This window comes from Euprymna scolopes, chromosome 17 (assembly GCF_053919585.1).
Source record: "Euprymna scolopes isolate OS-2025 chromosome 17, ASM5391958v1, whole genome shotgun sequence".
NCBI classification, from domain to species: domain Eukaryota; kingdom Metazoa; phylum Mollusca; class Cephalopoda; order Sepiida; family Sepiolidae; genus Euprymna; species Euprymna scolopes.
In genome coordinates this window covers 75386713-75407122 of record NC_136498.1, presented here as the reverse complement: position 1 = coordinate 75407122, position 20410 = coordinate 75386713, and the positions used below count along the sequence as shown (strand labels likewise).

General features: G+C 32.7%; 1 protein-coding gene across 1 annotated transcript in view; it reads right to left on the bottom strand.

The window, feature by feature from the left end:
• Positions 1-20410, bottom strand: part of LOC145296803 (nuclear receptor subfamily 2 group E member 1-like) — a 274715-nt gene that overhangs the window by 56848 nt on the left and 197457 nt on the right. The window contains exons 3-4 of the mRNA XM_080142878.1: positions 17520-17681; positions 11171-11541 (exon numbers count right to left, since the gene is read on the bottom strand). Of these exons, the coding sequence (XP_079999004.1) occupies positions 11171-11541; positions 17520-17681 (533 nt within the window). The remainder of the gene's footprint in view (positions 1-11170; positions 11542-17519; positions 17682-20410) is intronic.

The window sequence follows — 20410 nt, the reverse complement described above, 5'->3', positions numbered from 1 at the left end:
TAATGTCGTTTTGGATACGAAGTTCCGTACTGTGACTATGACCATCTTGATATTTTCCAGAAATTGTACACTTCATAGAGTCAGTTTTTTTATTTCCATATATTAAAGGCTAATCATCTACATTAGTTTCTTTCGCTCTCTAATATATACAGCAGAACCCCGGGATACGTTAGCCCTAGGATACGTTTTTTTTTCAGCTTACGATTTGGAATATGATGTTTTTCCGGACCCTGGTTACGGTACGTGCCCCGCCTTACGGTGTTATTTAAAATGTTATATAATGGCTGAAATGAAAATTGTAATATGTAATACAAAGTTATACATCATTATTTAAATAGTAAAATATATAAAACTAGCGGGGTGGCGCCCGGCTTTGCCCGGTCGTAAAATACGCTTAAATATGATATCTTAATTTGTCCAGATTTCGTATATATTATTATAGAGTCGTGATTTCAAAAGTTAAAAAAAAATGTATTTAGGTGCCATCATCTAGAATCGAAACCGAAACTGTGGCATTCAAAGCTGGTGATTGTTACCACGTGACTGAAGTGATTAAAAATTAAAAATAAACAAAGATGAATGTACATAATATATAATGATTTTTTCCATTTTTATCCATTTTTGACCCCTTAAAAACTATTTAAACCAGCTAAAGACCCATAAAATAACGGTCCGAAAAAAAATCCAATCATTTGAGGCCCCTAGCACCGCTCTGCGACTTTCAGTTCCGGAGGAGAAAGAGTTTGAAAATATGGAGACAGACAGACAAACAGATATATAGTCGTTTATATATTAGATTATGGATTAAACTGGGAGATTTACACTACCGGCATCCATCGTCTGTACTGGAGGAGCTTCAAACTGATAATAGATTTGATTAATCCTTTTCTCAATTTTATAGCGTGAAACCAGAACATGAACTAGAACAGATACATTGAGAGCGTTGTCAAGGCCGATGCGAAGAAGGTGGGCTCTCCCGACTGTGCTAGAAAGCTACTTATGCCTGAAAGTATCCTGTACCCCTACAAGGTCACCATTCGACCATGTATGGAGTACTGTTATCACATTTGGGTTGGTGTATCTGCTACTAGTCTCTCGCTCCTGGACAGGCTTCAAAAGAAAGTCGCCAACCTGATAGGTCCTAAACTGTCATCTAAGCTTAAATCTCTTTTTCATCGACGAAATGTCGCAACCCTCTGCCCGTTCTACAAGTATTTTAATGTTGAATACTCTAACAAACTACAAGCGCTTGTACCTTTTCGACGTAAATACCCCCGGACAAGAGCAGCAAAATCCCATCATTGAGAAATAAGTGAAATATTTCTAGATATCGTCTCCTCATCAGCATAAATGGAAGGGGAATATATATATATATATATATATATATATATATATATATATATATATATATATACTCCTAAACTGCTTAGAATATTATTGCGCATTTCGGAATACACTTGCTAGGTTGGTAATGTGCGTTGGTAATTTAGTTTTATAAATATAGTCCTAAACAATTCTACCTATTTTCCACCCATTTTGCACAAAACTAAATTACATATATATATATATATATATATATATATATATATATATATATATATATGTGTGTGTGTGTGTGTGTGTGTGTGTGTGTGTATAGGCTCTTGTTCATACGAGAAGATGGTGTATAATAGTGGATAGCAATTAAAAAAGAGAAGACTCCCAACGCTCGAAAAGTACTCTATGTGATTTGCTTTGGTTCTTTCTGGATTTTATCTTATATCACTACGCATATTTCTCTTTGAAATCTTTCTGACTTTTCTGATGAGTCCATGGAGAAATGATTCATTCCTGACATATAAATTTCAGTTGTTCCCTCATTAACGAAACTTAACCTAAAATATACCGAAGTTTTTGCTATTGAAAAAAAAATATTGCTAAGGTGAAATAAAATCTTGGACGTTGGAGTTGGAATCGTGCAAAAATTTCTCTCTCTCTCTCTCTCTCTCTCTCTCTCTCTCTCTCTCTCTCTCTCTCTCTTATATATGGGGGTGCGCGCGCGAGTGGACGTGCGCACGCGCGTCTGTGTGTCATAGTTTTTTATAATAAACTATATAAGTGCCTTGATGTTAATTCTTATCATCTCTTTAGTTGTGTATTGCTGGTTTTGTACGTGGTTCACCATTGTGTATAATTATCCCAATAGTTTCGCACACTCACAATGATTGAAAAACAGAGCACACACACACCCACGCACGTACGCACGCACGCACGCACGCTCTAATAGGAACAACAAAAGAAAAGACGAAGGAGGCAAGCGATGGTCAAAAGATTTACAAATCGATCGGGAAACAAGACAAAAGTAGACGTCAAAGTTAACAAATAAAAATGAATGAATACTCAAAAGAGCAATAGGTAATCGTTTGTCGATTGTTTGTCTTGCTTCCGGCCAGTTCGCTAGCACCTCTCGATTAAATGACGCCTAATTGTCAGCAAAAACGTCGTATGTCATTGATTAAAGAATACGAAAAATACGACGAATAAGTGTTTTTTTTTTGTTTTTTTTCGATTTGGAAATAAGATTGAGAAGTGTATCTTTGGCCAAAAATAATTCTAGTGTATCGTCTATTGTTTCTTTGTTTTTATTTTTTAGTTTCTTTACTTCAACCATTTTTCCCCAAGAACTCTTGTTTCTTCTACGGTAAATTCCGGTGATCAAGCTGCCAATAACTAAGTGAGGATCATTTTCTAAGTTGTGAGCTGTAATCTATTTCATACTATTTTGTTTCATGTTTTATCATTATTCTTTTTTTTTTTTTCCTGTTTTACTTGGACAGAGTGAATTGCTGTGTTAAATACAATTGATCAACCTTTAAATATAGGCCCTCTGTCTATTCATCATGTATGTTTTTTCAACTATTATTCTTTTTAGTTTTTCATTAAATTAGTCTCCACATTTATAGAAGAGGACAGGTCGGTCGCCCTAATATGCTTAATTTTGATGAACTAACACGTACAGCGCTAACTAAACGCACCTGTCAAATCAAACCAATGATGGAGAACTGATGAGACGAAATAACTAGTATCATTAGATACGTCTGCACGTCACCCTTATAAAATACTAGCCTGGGTGCCCGGCGTTGCCCGGGTATTTGGAGGTGTGTGTTGAGCAAAAAAAAAGTGGTAATAGGCAGGCAGGCTCGAACCTGTACCGCGAAGGACGTAAAGAACGTGAAAAAAGCGTAACGTCTTTGCTGTTACGCCCATCGCCAAACCGGAAGTGGCGAAAGTTTAAATTAAGGCTAGTCAATCGAAAAGAGAGGATGACTTTCGAAAATATCGGCGAAAAAATCGACCCCTCCCTATAGAAAAGTGCCCAGTTAAGGATGAAAGAATTGATGTTTTTAGCCAATTTTTCGATATTTGCCGTCCGAAGGGACGAGTTTCAAAGCAATACCAATCTCGTGAAAATCCGTCGCCTGTGTCGAAAGTTTTAGGCAGACATACAAACATACATACATACAGTTAAACAGACAAGTGAAATTTATATAATAGATAACAGTTCGTCCGTTGGTCTGTCTATTTTTTCCCCATTTGTTACGCTTAAGTTTGAAGTAGGATTTTATAATCTGCCACGCTTAGGTTTAAATAACATTCTTTCGCCTGCCAGGCTTACGTTTGAAATGGCATTGATTGCTTTCAACTTAAATAGCATTTTTGCCTTTCTTTAGTCTAAAGCAATGCTTTTCAACCAGGGTTTTACCAGTACAGTTCAGGATTCCGCAATTTCTAAATTAGAATAAGAAACAAATAAACAGAATATTAAATTCAATTTTGAAAATATATTTTATTATTATATGCATATTCTTTTAAAAAATTATTGTTTAAATATAGTAAATTTTATAAAATTAAATTCGCTACATTTGAAAAATTAATTTGTCTTGCCACTATTAGGTTTACTTTTATATATTCTTATTATAAAATGAACGCCAAAAGAATTGCACTAAAAATTATAAAAGTATTTTCTATTTCATTTTAATTATTATAGGCTGCTTTTTTGCATAAGACAACTAAATTTCTGCATAGGGGTTTTCATAAACCATTGGAATATTTCCATGGAGTTCCGTTCCAGCAAAAAGGTTGGAAAGAACTAGTTTAAAGTTTAAATAGCTTTCTGTCGCTCTTAAATTTAAACGTTTTTTTTTTTATTTTGTCGCTCTGCCAGGTAAGATTTTCAGATATCATGTTATTGCTCTGTCAAAGTTAAGTTCAAATAGTCTGTCTTTCTTGCCGAAGTATCAAATAACATTCTGCTGCTCTGTTTCTTTTAAGATGAAAATCGCTTTTATCGGATTGTCCCGCTTTCTAAGCTGTGAGCTGTAATCTATTTCATGTTTTTTGTTTCTTTTTTTCTATTATACTTAGATGGAGTGAATTGTTGTGTTCAATACAATTATAAATATTTTTGTCTATAATTTTAAAATACGCATCAAGTGCGCTTGACAGTTAAATCACAACGTAACATTAGGAAAATAAACAAATATTTTAGTTGTTTGAAATTTATAACATGAATATATTTCGGAGCTAAACTCCATCCTCAGTATTCCTTTTTTTTCTTTTTCTTTCTTTTCTTCTTTCTTGCCATGTTATAAAGTTGGAGAAAGAAAATTCTGTTTGTAAAGAGCCGCGCGTTGTGTCTCAGCATTTTGAAATGTTGGAATAGTGCGTAGCAAAAAAAGGAAAAGGAAAAAAGAAAGAAAACAACATACCGAGGATGAAGTTTAGCTCCGAAATATATTTATGTTATAAATTTCAAACAAGTAAAATATTTGTTTATTTTCCTAATATTACGCTGTGATTTGGATTTCAAGCGCACTTGATGCGTATTCTATTTTATTCGAATCAAATCAACGTTTCTATATGGAACTTACACCCTTGACATTTTTTTCATGTTCGTTTGATAGTCTGACACATGTTTTTAGATGGTCTCCACTTCTACATATCAGGCTCATCCCGGCGAAGTGTCATACTAAACGTGCAGATTAACTGGACGTATCTTGATAACATCCATTTTGGTTGTACTATCTCTCTAACACACCAACCTACAACATACACACACACACACACACTATATATATATATATATATATATATATATATATATATATATATATATATATATATGTATATATATATATATATATATATGGGGGCGGGTGATAATATTTACTTTTATTTTATTCCCGCGTTTTCCTTTGGAAGGATACATCAATTTGTTTTCCGATGACGTTTCCACCGTCGTTTTTTACCTTTATGATCTGTTTCCCTTTGTGTTTCCGCAACCGCTTGATCGAACTATCTAAGGCACTTCCTTGCATCTTCGGTCGCAATTCCGAAATTATCTTTTCCCTTTCATCCACGCTAATCTATCATCACCAATTATGGAAGTCTTTTTCGCTCGTGTCTTTTATCCGGTGTTTCTTTCGATCCTCCCATCATTATTTCGCTCATAAATGTCTTTGTTTTTAATATGATTTACTCTTCATGAAAAGACTTTTTTTTATATATATATTTCACTTTTTTTTTTTTTTCAAACAAATCTTTTATTTTCTTTTTGACTTTGGATGAAGACAATTACACATAATTGATTTGGTATCGCGTACACAGTAACTAAACTTAGCTGTTACGCCGAGGTGTAGGGCAGGATGCCGCTCCATTCCTACCATTGTTCCACTAACTCTTGATCCTCCCCTTATACTGTTCAGTTTTTAGCAAGAAGGGACGTTAAGAGCATAGGCAAGGCTGTTGCGAAGACGGTAGGATCTCTCTATCGTGCTAGAAAGTTACTTACGCTTGAAAGTATCCTGTACTTCTATAAGACCACCATTTGCCTATGTATGAAGCACTGTTGTCACATCTAGGCTGGTGCATCTGCTTCTAGTCTCTCACTCCTGAACAGGGTTCAAAAGAGAGTTCTGAGCTGTCATCTAAGTTTCAACCTCTGTCCCATCGACGAAATGTTGCACCTCTACCTGTTCTACAAGTATTTTAATGGTGAATTCTCTGAGGAACTGCAAGCACTTGTGACCGCTCGACGTAAATACCCTCGACGGACCCGACAAGAAGTTAAATCCAACCCCTACGAAGTAGGGATCCCTAGGTGTAGGAGAGCCTTCTACTCCAATATTTTCTTCTCCAGACCTGCTAGATTTTAGACCTCCCTTTCGGGATTCTGCTTTTCTAACTGTACTGACATGCAGGAGTTCAAATATAATGTAAACAAACATCTTGCTGCACATTTCCCTTCATAATACCCAACTTACTGCAACTTATATCCTCGATAGTAGCCCCCTACTTCAAAGTAGCCATCGGCCTTGTTTGGGGTGAAAATTGAATTTTAAAAAAAGTAACATTTTAAAAGTTTTTGGAATGACCCGACCAAGAATTAGACCCCGATCTCCAGGTCTATTCAAATTGACAAGTTGGGACCCAATTAAAAATAATGGGATCGTCCGAACGTCTGATGTCATGTCAAAAATCACATTTTAAAATGAATTGTTCCAGTATCAAATAAAGTTTAGAAATGAAAGCATTTGAAATTTCCGTTGTTCTCCATTGAATATGTCCACGTGTTTAATTTAATACCTTTCAAATTCACTCAATTGTTTTCTTTATCAAAGAAACACATTTTCTTATAAAGGAAGTTAGACTATCTGCAATATTAAAATTGTAACAACTATAGTTGACATGTTTTTTTTTTATTCCACAAGGTTGTTTTTCTTATTTTTGCCATGTGAGGTATTTTATGATTTATAACCGACAAACATTTGTTTGTACATCTATTGAACCAGGACGTAGAAATTTCAAGGTTAGTATCTGGGGGGGGGCATCTAAAACCACTGAGAGATGTACCCCCAGTGTTCGTCGAGGTATGCATTATTTAGGAGAAGAAAAACTCTGATAAAAAACTTGAGGTTTACTATATTCTGTCTTGTAGTAATCATTTGCACCGACTAAGGTTAGCAGTGGGAGTAAAAAGTGTTTTCACCACTATAAACAAATCATCTTTGTAGATTTCAGAAAATCTCGTTGCAAGGACCTCATACGTAAACAGTCTATTAATATATTCTTGTATATTAGTAATAGGACGATTCCAATATTTTTCCTGATTCTCTACTAAATTTCTGTTTCCGATTCTTCATAAATCTCCAAATATTTAAGTATAAAGAAGTTATTTTTGTCCCGATTACTGTAAAAACAAAACAAAAATAAAACATGTTTAATGTGCATATATTTTCGCAAACATAAAGTACACTTGCCGGGGGATAGTTAATAAATTTAACATTTACTGATATTTTAAAATCAAAATCAAAATTATTATTTTATTAAAACAACCAACTATGGAATATTTTATTTTAAACAAAATCAAATTAAAAAAAGATAATTAAAGGAATCTGATTTGGCATCGGAAAAATAGGCACAATTTTTTCAGATTATGATACCTGTAAACGTTCCGATTTTCCCAATGCTCGATGCAGATTCCGAGAAATCACCCCAACACAAAGATACACACACACACACACACACACACACATATATATATATATATATATATATATATATATATATATATATATATATAACTACTTCATTTACTCATATAAAATAATTAATATACGAAAGTATAAATTTATGCGTAAACTTTAAGTATTTACTTCAAAAGTGCTCAAAACGTTGATAGAGCTAGTTAGTAAATCATAAAATATATATGGCGATTAAGCTTAATCGCCATATACATTTTATAACTTACTAAATATATATATATATATATATATATATACATACACACACATATATACATGCATATACACATATATAAATACATATACATATATATACATATATATATGTAGATTTATATATATATGTATACTACAAATATATATATATATATATATATATATATATATATATATATATATACAGGGTGACCAAAAAAAATAAAAAGCTAAATGGAGGCCATCTAGAACATATGCTGTAGAACGGAGAAAAAAAGGCCAAAGACCCTTGTGTTTTGATGTGATTTATTTTAATATAATAAACTAGTTATGACCAAAGTTTCATTTCATTCGGACAAAACACTAAGAAACGGAGCCTAATTAGATTTGGGTCCCGTTTTTTTTGGGGGGGGAGCACCTTGCATATATATATATATATATATATATATATATATATATATATATATATATTAAAATATTTGTCCGCTATAGAAACCAATGAAAAGAGGTAACACATATACGTAAGTTTTAATAAAAGTTAATTTTTTTTTCCCGGCTATTGCTCTTATCTTAGCATGTTATTCACACTACGTTTCTGCAAATGTAACCTCCGACTTTCTTCAGATATACTTCCCGAGCTCTGGAATCTTTCTCATTGACTCTGAAATCTGCATGGAATCTAGTACGGACTCTTTATTTAATTAGTTAATTAACATCTATCAAACTTTTTTATTGGTTTGATAGATTGAAAAAAGTATAGACTTAAATATATTTTTATATAGTCGTCGTCGGAATCTCTTCACTCGTCACTACGTATCGCGTTCTATCGATCTTCTATCTTCTGTGTTTATGTTTATAGGAAAAATGACTTTGAAGACTTCAATACTTATATATATATATATATTTATATATACACAGATATACACATATATACACATATATATGTGTATACAGGCATGTATATATACACACACATATATATACTCAGATATACATTCTATTTATCTATATTATATATTTATATACAGATATACACATATATACATACATATATACAGACATATCGATATGTATACAATACACATATAAATATACAGATGTCTACATACATATATACACAGATATATACATATATATATGAGAAATTTTTTGAAAACTTTGAAGTGTCGAACAAATCATTGTTTATTGCTTTTTTTTTTTTTTTTGTAAGTCCTATAATACGCTAATACATAGCCTCATCAGGGTCGAAAGTCCGGTTCGTGAATTTATTTTTCTTTTTCTTCATTTTGGTGTTATGGCGAAGAGACGAGAATTTACGTGTTAGACCGGTGGTTTCAAGTGTGTAGTGCTCCTGTTTCGAGCGGGATTTGTGACCATCTTTTACTCTCTCTCTCTCTCTCTCTCTCTCTCTCTCTCTCTCTCTATATATATATATATATATATATATATATATATATATATATATATATATATATATATATATATATAGCAAAAGATGGTCACAAATATATATATATATATATATATATATATATATATATATATATGCTCATATTGCTAATAAAATAATAACAATAAAATATATTTAAAAGCAATATAAATCATGCATACAATCTGACAATGCGTGGCTCAGTGGTAAAATGTTAGGCTATAAATTGTGCAGTTATTAGTTCTATCCTTGCTAAATGAAGTCTAGGCATGCTAACGACGGCTGGTAGCCAGCAACACGTGTCCGTGGATAACTTTTATGTATGTAAAAATATTAAAAAAAAACAAAATAGAAATAAAAAAGGGGACTATGAATGCAAAACATAATGCAAAACATTAGGAAGCCAAAAGAAAAAACAACATCGTTTCAAAACTGCTCATATCGCTACGAAATAATAATAAGAACAGATGTTTATATATATATATATATATATATATATATATAGTAATTTATAAAATATATATGGCGCCATATATATTTTATAAATTAATAACTAGCTCTACCTACGTATTGAGCACTTTTGAAGTAAATACTTAAAGTTTACGCATAAATCTATACTTTCGTATATTAATTTTATGTGAGTAAATGAAGTAGTTATATATATATATATATATATAAATATATATAAAGATATATGTTCATATACATAGATATACATGTATATATATGCACAGATATGCATGCATATGTACATATAATATACATATATGCATACATACACACATACATATATATATATATATAATTAAGCTTGATTATTCTCTACTACTTTTATATATTGTTCTATCGATGATATAACTTGTACATCAATTTCTTTGTGATAAACTGTTGTTTTACATGAAAATCAAAACTATAATAAAAAAAAAAATCATTAGTGTTAATATTTACCTCTCTGTCCCTCTCATCGCGGGAAAATGTGATCTAAGGTCACTAAATGGGGATTAAAAACCCACTGCACACGAGCCTTGTACTCTCTTGCCCACGACAAATGCCTGTGTAGTGCAGTCAGTATTATCCGATAGGCGATTAGACAGAAAATAACACCTTTTCAAAGAGAGGAATAAAGCCTGTAAAGGTGGACTTTCTAGAAGTATAATGTAGTCCGGCAGAATCAAGGTCGCCAAACTTCAAAAAGAGCCCAGACTGTCGAACTGATTGCCAAGGACGTGTCCTCGATTGGTACGAGCAACGCAAACCCAAAATGATCCTCTAGCTGATATTCATTTGCCTCCTCATGAAGACAAGTTAGGCACAAGATCAATTATAAATGTGGAGACAGTCCACCTCGCTAAAAAGAGACATATTGCGTTGGGACAAGGTATTGCTTCAGTCTAGAAAGATGTCTATTTCACTGACCAAGTACAAAGATGAAGCGTACTACCAACCTTGTACATCAATTTTCTTTTTTACAACTAATTATTTCTTGCCATGCAAAGCAGAATCTATAATAAATTGGAAACGTTTGTACGCATATCTCGCTAAAAATTGAAAACTATTCAAAGCCAAATAAATTTGGTATTTTTTCAAATCGGCATAACCTGGAGAAAATATTTTGAATTTAGAAAAAGTTTCATTCTTTTTGGGATCGAATGGCTATTTATATAATTTAATGTTACCAAAAAGTTAAAACGATTCTTAATATTATCATGTATAGGGAAGTAACTGATTTGGTTCGCAGAGTTATTTCCCTTACGCCGACTCAAGTTATGAATGTGTGTATCTCCAAAAAGAAGAATAAGCCGAGCAAACAAGACAGAAGGAAGGAGGAGGGGATGAGGAAATCGTAGAAGGAGAAAAGAGAGGAGGATAGAAGTTATGCTACACCTTTGCTCCGTGCAATGTCAGGTAGCCTTGCTAGTTCAATAGAAATAATATGACGCAAATCGTTTACCACGAACAATGCGATGAAAATAAAATGGCTTACTTGGTCGGCTGAAGAGAGTACGGAAAAGGCCGGAATCTGTTTCACCCAGTTGACGACAGCGAAAAGCACTCGCGCCGTGACTTCTTGAATGACTTCTTTGTTGATTCGAATCGGAGGACTGGAAAATGCTGACGGCGTAATGTGCTGCAGCCAATCAACGACGAGTCCCGCAGCGGGATCACGGTCCAAAAGATATAGCCTGCTCATTGGACCGTGTTGGTAATGCACTGTACTCAAAGAAGATGTTGGTGCCGGGAAATTGGCAAAACTGAAATCAATTGGTTGTTCTCCGATCGGAATTGGTTTCGTACTTTCCGGCTGGTCGGAAGGTTTCGGCTTCGGTTTTCGGGGTCCTCGCTCATGTTGCACAGCTGAAAGTTATTTAAAAAGAAACATTAAAAAAAAAAATTTCATTAGTTTATACGCGGCTTATGCGTGATATCATTGCACTATTTAGGTGTGTCAATTTCCAATTTTACCTAGTTTCAACCGCGGTATACCTTATACAAAGAAAAATATTTGAAATTTCGTGGAAAAAAATTACGCTACTTTTGCATTTGCATTAGAGAATAAATAACTACAGTTAATGTATTTATGTATTGTTTTTATTGGTAAAATATCAGAGATTATGTTTTAAGCCAAAAATAATTCGCTTTGAACAAAATAAGTATAGATACATTACCCCATTAAGATTAAAAAAAACAAACAGGAACTAATCGTTTATTTTTACTAGCTAGTTTTGCCCACTCACTGTTGCTTGGCATTAACTTTAAAATCAAAATAGTATCTTTGTTAAATCAACCAGAATTCACATTGAATAGAATACTATTTCAAGTGTGATTTTTTCTTTGGATAATTTCGGAATGTATAAGGTACATTTTAGCAAACAAAAGTTAAACTTAATTTAAATACTAACGCATAGAGCCCTTTTTCCATGTTTAAAATTGAACGAAAAAATTACTATTCGGAATAAATTATCCAATAATGGCTACTTTAAGCCAAGAAAAATACTTTTTTTCCAAATGAAGCAAATAGGATGATTAAATGTCCAATTTACGTTCGTTGGTTGCACGTGCGTGTTGTGTTTTCTACTAAGCACATATTCGGGTCCTCTCGAAAAAAACATTTTACTCATCAACGCTATAATATTCATTTATTTTTAATTTATCACTTAGATGAAGGTGCAATGTTGCTTACGTGAGTAGAACGACATTGAGACTAGACAATAGAGTCCAACAACACATATTTTCCGCTCAACGAACGTGCTAAAGAAATTTAAACGTTCTTAAAACGAAATTGCTTATTTAGTATCTAAATACTATTGATCAAATTCAATGCATATCTTAAATGTTTCACTATTTATATGGGAAGTTCAGATTATGCACCCCCATTCTTCCTTTAAAATAACCTAAATAAATTGAAAATGTGATGTTTAATACCCATTGTTCGAATTTCACAAATATCGTGGTATCTGAATTTTCACAAAAGGTCTCTACACCATTTTTACCCTCTTAAACTCAATATAGACCACATTACCTACTATTACGTCTAGTAGTCGTGTACCAAAATCCAAATTGATTGGCTAATTAGTTATCGATATATAATATACAACATGTACATGTACCTGAATCTATGAAAATATATGCATTTCCTAAATGTTAAAATTTACAAAATAAATAATATGCTCATGTTATTCATTATGTTACCGAGAATATATATTTCGGCATTCATAATAATCGGTTAATTAATTTAGGATGTGATCGTGTAAGTGATTATATTGTACTTGCGGAGAAAGGGGCGTTCAAAGCTGGTAACGTAACCACTGCACCAATGTGACACGCATATGAACTGATTAAAAATTAAAAATTAAAAATAAATGAAGATGGATTCAGAAAATTAAAACGATTTTTATTTTCAATTTTGACTCCTTTTTGACCCATTAAAAACTATTTTAAGTGTATAAAGACTCATAAAAAAGGTTCATAAAATCCATCCATTAAAGTCTCCTAGCGTCGCTCTGCGACTTTTTGTTTCGGAAAAGATAGAGTTTGGAAATATGGAGACACAAAGGCAAACAGACGAACATCTATATAGCCTTTTGTACATTAGATAAAAGATCTAACGCTGTCTTACCAGATGGAAAAATAAATACATAAAAATATAAATAATATATTAAACCGCACAATTAAAATGATTAATTGCCACAATTGGCTTCAATTATTTTGTCGGTATGTGTTTGACTTTTATATCTGAAAAAAAAATTGGGTGACGTCTACAAAGCCACTTTTCTCCTCCTTTTTCTTTCCACTTTATTTTCGTCATAGTTTAAACACGTGACTTTCTCTGCTTCAGTATTTTGTATGATTCGTTTTTCTCGTCTTCATTTGAGAATATGACTTTTTGAAAGAAAGATAAAAACTTTATCTGTCGCCTGATGAGAGTCTGTTTGAATATTGTGATAACCAATTAGACCGAAACATTATTTTAATAGTGTAATCACATTAAGCTAATGTTTAATAAAATATAAATAAAGGTACACCTTGCCTTTGATTATTTTTTTACATAGGCATCTCCACTTATCAAGGCCCAAAGGCGGCTCGAGGGTAAGGGTTAAAGAGAGTACAATAGTTAATTGGACAATATAGTAATCGTTAGTAATGGAAATTCGGTAATCCTTTTTAGCAGCTCATGCCAAGTTGTGGCAACAATACTCCATTCTTGGGCGTACCTGGCTCTTATATAGGTAGATAATTGCATCAACAGTGAGATATCTACTGGATCGAAAGAAGGATCCCACTATTTTCCCAGCGACTTTGGCAACTGATTTGATGTATATGTTCCATTTCAGATCAGGAGTAAAGGTCAATCCCAGAAGTTTGCCAAAACATGAAGCCTCCCCGAGACGAGAGCCATTCATTTCAATTGATGTCAGATGGGGATTAGAGCATTGATGATGTAAAGATAGAAGCTTGGTTTTTAGATGCATTAAAAGTAACTAGCCACCTCTTTCCCCATTGTACCACGTGTTCAAAATCAGAGGAGAACACTATTATATAAACCTCGTTAAATTCATTGTTTTTCTATCTTTGAATATTCTTAATCTGGAATAATATATGTGTGTAAGTGTGTGTGTGCGTGTATACTGACATTTTTATGTATTATTATTGACTGTATTACCTAAAAAATATATTTAAAGATTCATAATGAACTGATCGTTAATTTAGAAGAGTGTCCTGTACATAAAAATGTATGAATATATACACATACTTAACTTTATATCTATAGATATATACGCACATTTAACTTTATATAAATTGTGATTATAAGCAATAATAATATAAAGTTATTTTCTAATCACACTGTAATTTGATAACTTTCACAGCAATCATATCCAGTATCAATGAATATTCATTAAAACTTGAAATATCGTCTAATCGTTCACCAAAATATCAATAAGATTAAAAGTCAGTAACGCTTTTAAAACTTCCTTGTTTTATCAATATTATCGTCGACGTTTTCTAAATGGCTGTCTCACAGTGTTTATCTTGTATTTCGATTTTTTCTCTGTTGGTGTGAATGGCGCACAATGGCGTCCATTTTATTGTCAGTTAATCTTCTTTGGGGGGGGGGGGAAAAGTTAAACGAAACAAAAAAAAAAAAAAAGGAAAAAAAGGATAAAAGAGCGGACAGAAAATCCGAGAAAATATTTTAAAAGTGTCAAGTTTTGACATCAGAATTCATATCAAACAAAATTCAGACTCAAAAGAATAATCCTATTTTTTTTTTCACTGATTTTACTATTATTTTGATTTAGTGTTTTTTTCATTTTTCTAAGTTTGTTGTCGCGCGTTTTTATATATTTTTTCGAACAACAAAAACAGTATTCTATTAAAATACTCTCACTGCTAAATTAAACTAGTTGTACAGACTCAAAGGATGGAGTATTGCTATCACATCTCGGCAGGAGCTGCTAGGAAGACCTTATCCTGTATTGGGACAGAGTTCAAAATAGATTTCGTGGCCTAGTGGGAGATGCCCTTTTTCTCTTCCCTGCAACCTCTTTCTCACCGAAGAGACGTTGCGAGCCTGCCTCTGTTGTATCGTTATTTTCATGGCAAGTGCTTGTCTGAGCTACAATATATGCCCCCCCACTCGCCAAATATTCACGAGAAACACTCGTCTGGCTTTAAACACTATCAATAATATCCCCCACTCTCTATCTGTGCCTAAACTAAAACGTAGATTCCATGAACAAAGCTTCTTTCTTAGAGCTGCACAGTGTGGAACTCTCTTCCGTTTCCCTTCTTTCCAGCTTTCTATAATATGGCCGGCTTCAAGTCCAACGTAAACAAGTTCTTGATAAGCTCCTTAAGTAATCCGATTTACCAAATGTACACTTCCAACAATTACTATATTGTCCAATTGACCGCTGTACACTTATTAAACCTTATCCTCGAGTGGCCTCTTGGCCTTGATAAGTGGTGATTCCCATGTAAAAAAATTCATAAATAACTATGACTATTTTATAGAAAAGTCTCGCCACTAATCGCAAAACTCATTTTATTTAAAACAATTGAAAATCAGGTGCAGTGCGTGCGCACGCTGTTTATCTACATATGTGGGTTCTGTATCATATATATATATATGCGGTGGTTTAACGTTAAATAGAGTTGAAATTACACTTTACAGAATAAACGCCATTGTTAACCGCATTGCGGACAATTATCTGTAGGATATTTATCGACATAGGATGTACATCAACTTAAGACCATAGTCATCTTTAAAGGTCTACTGGTTTTTTGTTTTTTTTCAAATAAAAGTAGAGTCGCTGACAAAGTCGAAAATGCTAGGACCTTAATGAAGACAAATACCCCATATATATGCACGAGGTCTACTCATCAAAGAGTTAGCGTTAATCATTACTGGAACGAATATGTATCAAGCCTATTGTCTTGTAATTAGTCTCAACTTATATATACTAGCAAGAGTACCCGTCGTTGACTGGATTAAAAAATGATAGGTTATGGAAAGGAAGGGTTGTACAGAGATAGCTTCGAATGTGGGGGTATCAAAACCAAAGCAAAATATGATGAAAGTAAAAATAAAATAGATAAACCCCATAATTTATTACACCATACCTGTTCACGCTGAAACACTTATCACAATATTCTGTGGATATTTATTAAAAAACCTTGTTAAACTTTGTGATATATTTCCATTCTATGGATGTCAGGCGCGAACGAACACCCCATAACTTTATTATACCATATTTCTTCACACTGAAACATAATTATCAAAGTATACTTACGCAGATAGATATGAAAAGTCTTTATTAAAGTTTATGCTTATTTCCATTCTATGGAGGCCGTGCGCGAACGCAGACCCCACAATTTTATTATACCATCCCTATTTAAGTTAAACATACTTATCAAAGTATTCTTATGTACATCTATATCAAAAACACTTGTAAATGTTTTTTTCCATACTTTGTGGACCAGGCGCGTACCCAGACCCCACAATTTTAATGAATCACTGTTCTTCCAGATCAAACATACCCATTCCTGTTTCTCGATACATCTGCTATCATTATATCATTATATGTAATCAGTTTTCTATAACCATATAGGAGCCTATTCGTGACCACACACACACATAGACGTTCAGCTTTATATTATATATATATATATATATATATATATATATATATATATATATGTGTGTGTAGTTTGCTTATAGCATTGTATGGAATAGTTATGTAGAAAAAAATTTAGAAGGATATTACAATAAGAGCAAAGGGATGTAGTCGGTGTTGATGACGAAAGACGAAAACAAGTGACAATTTACAAATCAATATATATATATATATATATATATATATATATGTGTGTGTATATATATATGTATATATATGCATATATATATGTATATATATGCATATATATGCACATATATATATGCATATAAATATGCACATATATATACATACACATATATATATACATACACATATATATACATACATATATATATACATACACATATATATACATACATACATATATATATATACATATATATGATGATCTGTGCTTAAGAGCTAAATTGACCGACTTAAGTCAACTGAAAGTGCTTAACGATAGGAAACGAGTTTCTTAAAGGGGCTGACATAATATATATATATATATATATATTATCTTTATTATCATTGTCATTATATATGCATATATATTAACTATTCTAATTTTTTAATCTGAATCTTACAAGCACACATGAATACTCTTCTTTAATATATGGATATATTGATTAAATAAATTGGGATTCTTTTATTTTGTAACTGAATATTTCTCACCATCTTTGTTCATTTCGGCATCGAAACATTTCTTCAGGCGACATGCTCGACATTGGTTCCGGTGGGTTTTATCTATCGGGCATTTTCCCTTCAATTCTCCTTGAGCTTTGCACGTGTAAACTCGATTCCTGTGAATACTTCTTTTAAAGAAACCCGAACATCCTAGAAAAGAAAATAACACATTTGAATGCATAGATCAAAGAACATAATAGAAAAACTAAATGATTATACAAGGTGTACAGGAGAATTTTCCTAATTTTCAATACGTATGAAATGATTCAACATTCTAGTTATTAAATACTTGTACAGGATTGTACAAATCTAAATCCCTTATAGCTGAAATACAGGTATAATGATTAGGGCTATGACAACAGCATATTCTTTTCATTGTTTTGACTCTCGAATAGATATCCGACACAGTAATACACAATTAATCAACCGAGAACCACATCACTCTACATAAAAACACATAAGATAACAATGGATATATACCTGAGAATCAAAACAAGGAAAGAATATGCTGTTGTCATAGCCATAATAATTACGCTCCAAGTATTACAGGTAGAATACTCATTTATTATTTATTTAACACCATAATAATATTTACAAATTTCACCCGCGAAAAGTTTTCTTTTCGCTTTTCAATTCGATTTACAGCCTCATCTTAATCAGCTTACTTCTACACGTGCACACAAGTTGTTTACGAGGGAGAATTTGTTTAGCATATAAAAATTATTCTATTACGATCATTCCGCTTTTTTTTTTTTTGGAAAATAGTTGTCCTACACGCGAAACATCTAATACGATTTGGAGTTGGTAAGTGTTCCTTATCGTTTTTATTTTGGATCGTGTGGTCACACAGGCGACAGCGGGAGGCCTATCGCTTCACCCTATCACGCTTGGTTTTTCCTTTGCTCGTCCCGAATTCTCAGATGTACTGCAGCCTGAATCAGTCATGAAATGGGTCGCCTCAATAAAATACAGTTCCGACTATTCCTCAATCACAGATGTAGAACAACTACTGATCGCAAATAAAGCTAATTATCAATGCATATATGAAAAAAATAATCTAGTAATGCCTATTATACAGATATAAATATCTCACATTTAAAAGTGGATAAAATAAAACTATATAGCAGCCTTAAACGAATATAAAGCAGTTTCATTTTGTTTGTTAACAGGATATCAACCTTCTTTAGGTCATTTAATGCTCAGAAAATTTATTTCATTTTTATTTATTTTAATTATGATTTTATTTATTTATTTGAATTGCTTGCCTTCAGGTTTTTTTTTCTTTAAATAGACACATTTGTTGCTTGTATTTTGGATTATATACATTGGTTGTAATTTTTTAAAAATATTTGAAAGGAAAGTTTTGTCGCTCTCAAAAAGGAGAGAATATCATTTAAGCAGGTGTTTTCAAAGATGCCATTTATATTGCTAGTTTTGATACATTGCTTTCTAGCGCTAGCCATGGCTCTACATTCCTCGAAAATATGCATGACAGTACAATTTTTCTAACAAAAGAGACATTGTGCGATTGTTCTTGTTTAAGAATGAAGGACTGCGTGAGTTTTGTATGGCCAATATGTACTTCAGATATAACTACTTGTATATATATATATATATATATATATATATATATATATATATATATATATATATAATACACACTCACACACATACACACACACATTATGTTTTCTTTTAAGAAAGTTTAGTACAAGATAGAAAATAAGCAAATTCGCACAATTCTTTCATTTTAATTCAAGCTAGATCGAAAGCTGCTGAAACAGCTCGCGACATCAACGAAGCGTTTGGTCCAGAACGTTTGGTCTACTGAACGCACAATACAATGGTAGTTTAAGAAATTTCATGGCGGCGACGAGAGTCTTGAAGAAGATGGTCGACCATCAGATGTTCACAACGACCAATTAAGAGTCGAAGCCAATCCACACACAACTGTTCGAGAATTTGCTTCTGAATTAGACGTAACATATACGACGATTTCCAACCACTTGGAAGAAACTGGAAAAACCAAAAGACTTGATAAATTGGTGCCTAACGAATTTAACGACAACCAAAAGAAATGTCGTAATGAAATGTAATCTTCCCTTCATTTACGCGCAAGAATAAACTGTTTCTCGGCCGGGATGTGACTTGCGATAAAAAGTGTGTCCTTTACGATAACCGTCGACGAAGCTCCAAGACACGTCCTGAAGCCAGAATTACACCAACAGAAAGTAATGCTGACTGTTTTGTGTTCTGCGAGCGGTCTTTTTTCATTACACTTATTTCAATGCAGGCGAAACTAATGTAGCGGAAAAGTACTACCAACAAATGAATGGAATACATCAGAAACTTCGACAACAACACCCAGCATTAGTAAAAAAAAAAACAGGCGCAATTCTCCTCCATGACAATGTCCAATCGCACGTTGCTAAACCGATCCTGCAGACGTTGAACAAATTGGGGTACGAAACTCCCTCATCCGCCATACTCCCCAGACATCTCACTTACCGGCTACCATTTTTTCAAGCATCTCGGCAACTTTCTGTGTAAGAAATGTTTCAAAAGCTATAGCAAGCGCACGAACGCAAGATTTTTTTTATGGTACTTGCATGAATACACTTGTTTTGCGTCGGCAAAATGTGTTGATTCTGATGGTGTTTATTTCGATCAGAAAACTGTGTTTATGCTGAAATATGTTCATCTAAATTTAAAAGTATTTTTACTTTTAAATTCAGATGAACATACCACAATAATTTCTTTGTCAACATTATATATATATATATATATATATATATATATATATATATATATATATATATTTGGTTTAAGAAATAGGCGATTTTACCGATTTCGATGACATTAAAAGTATCAAAAATGTG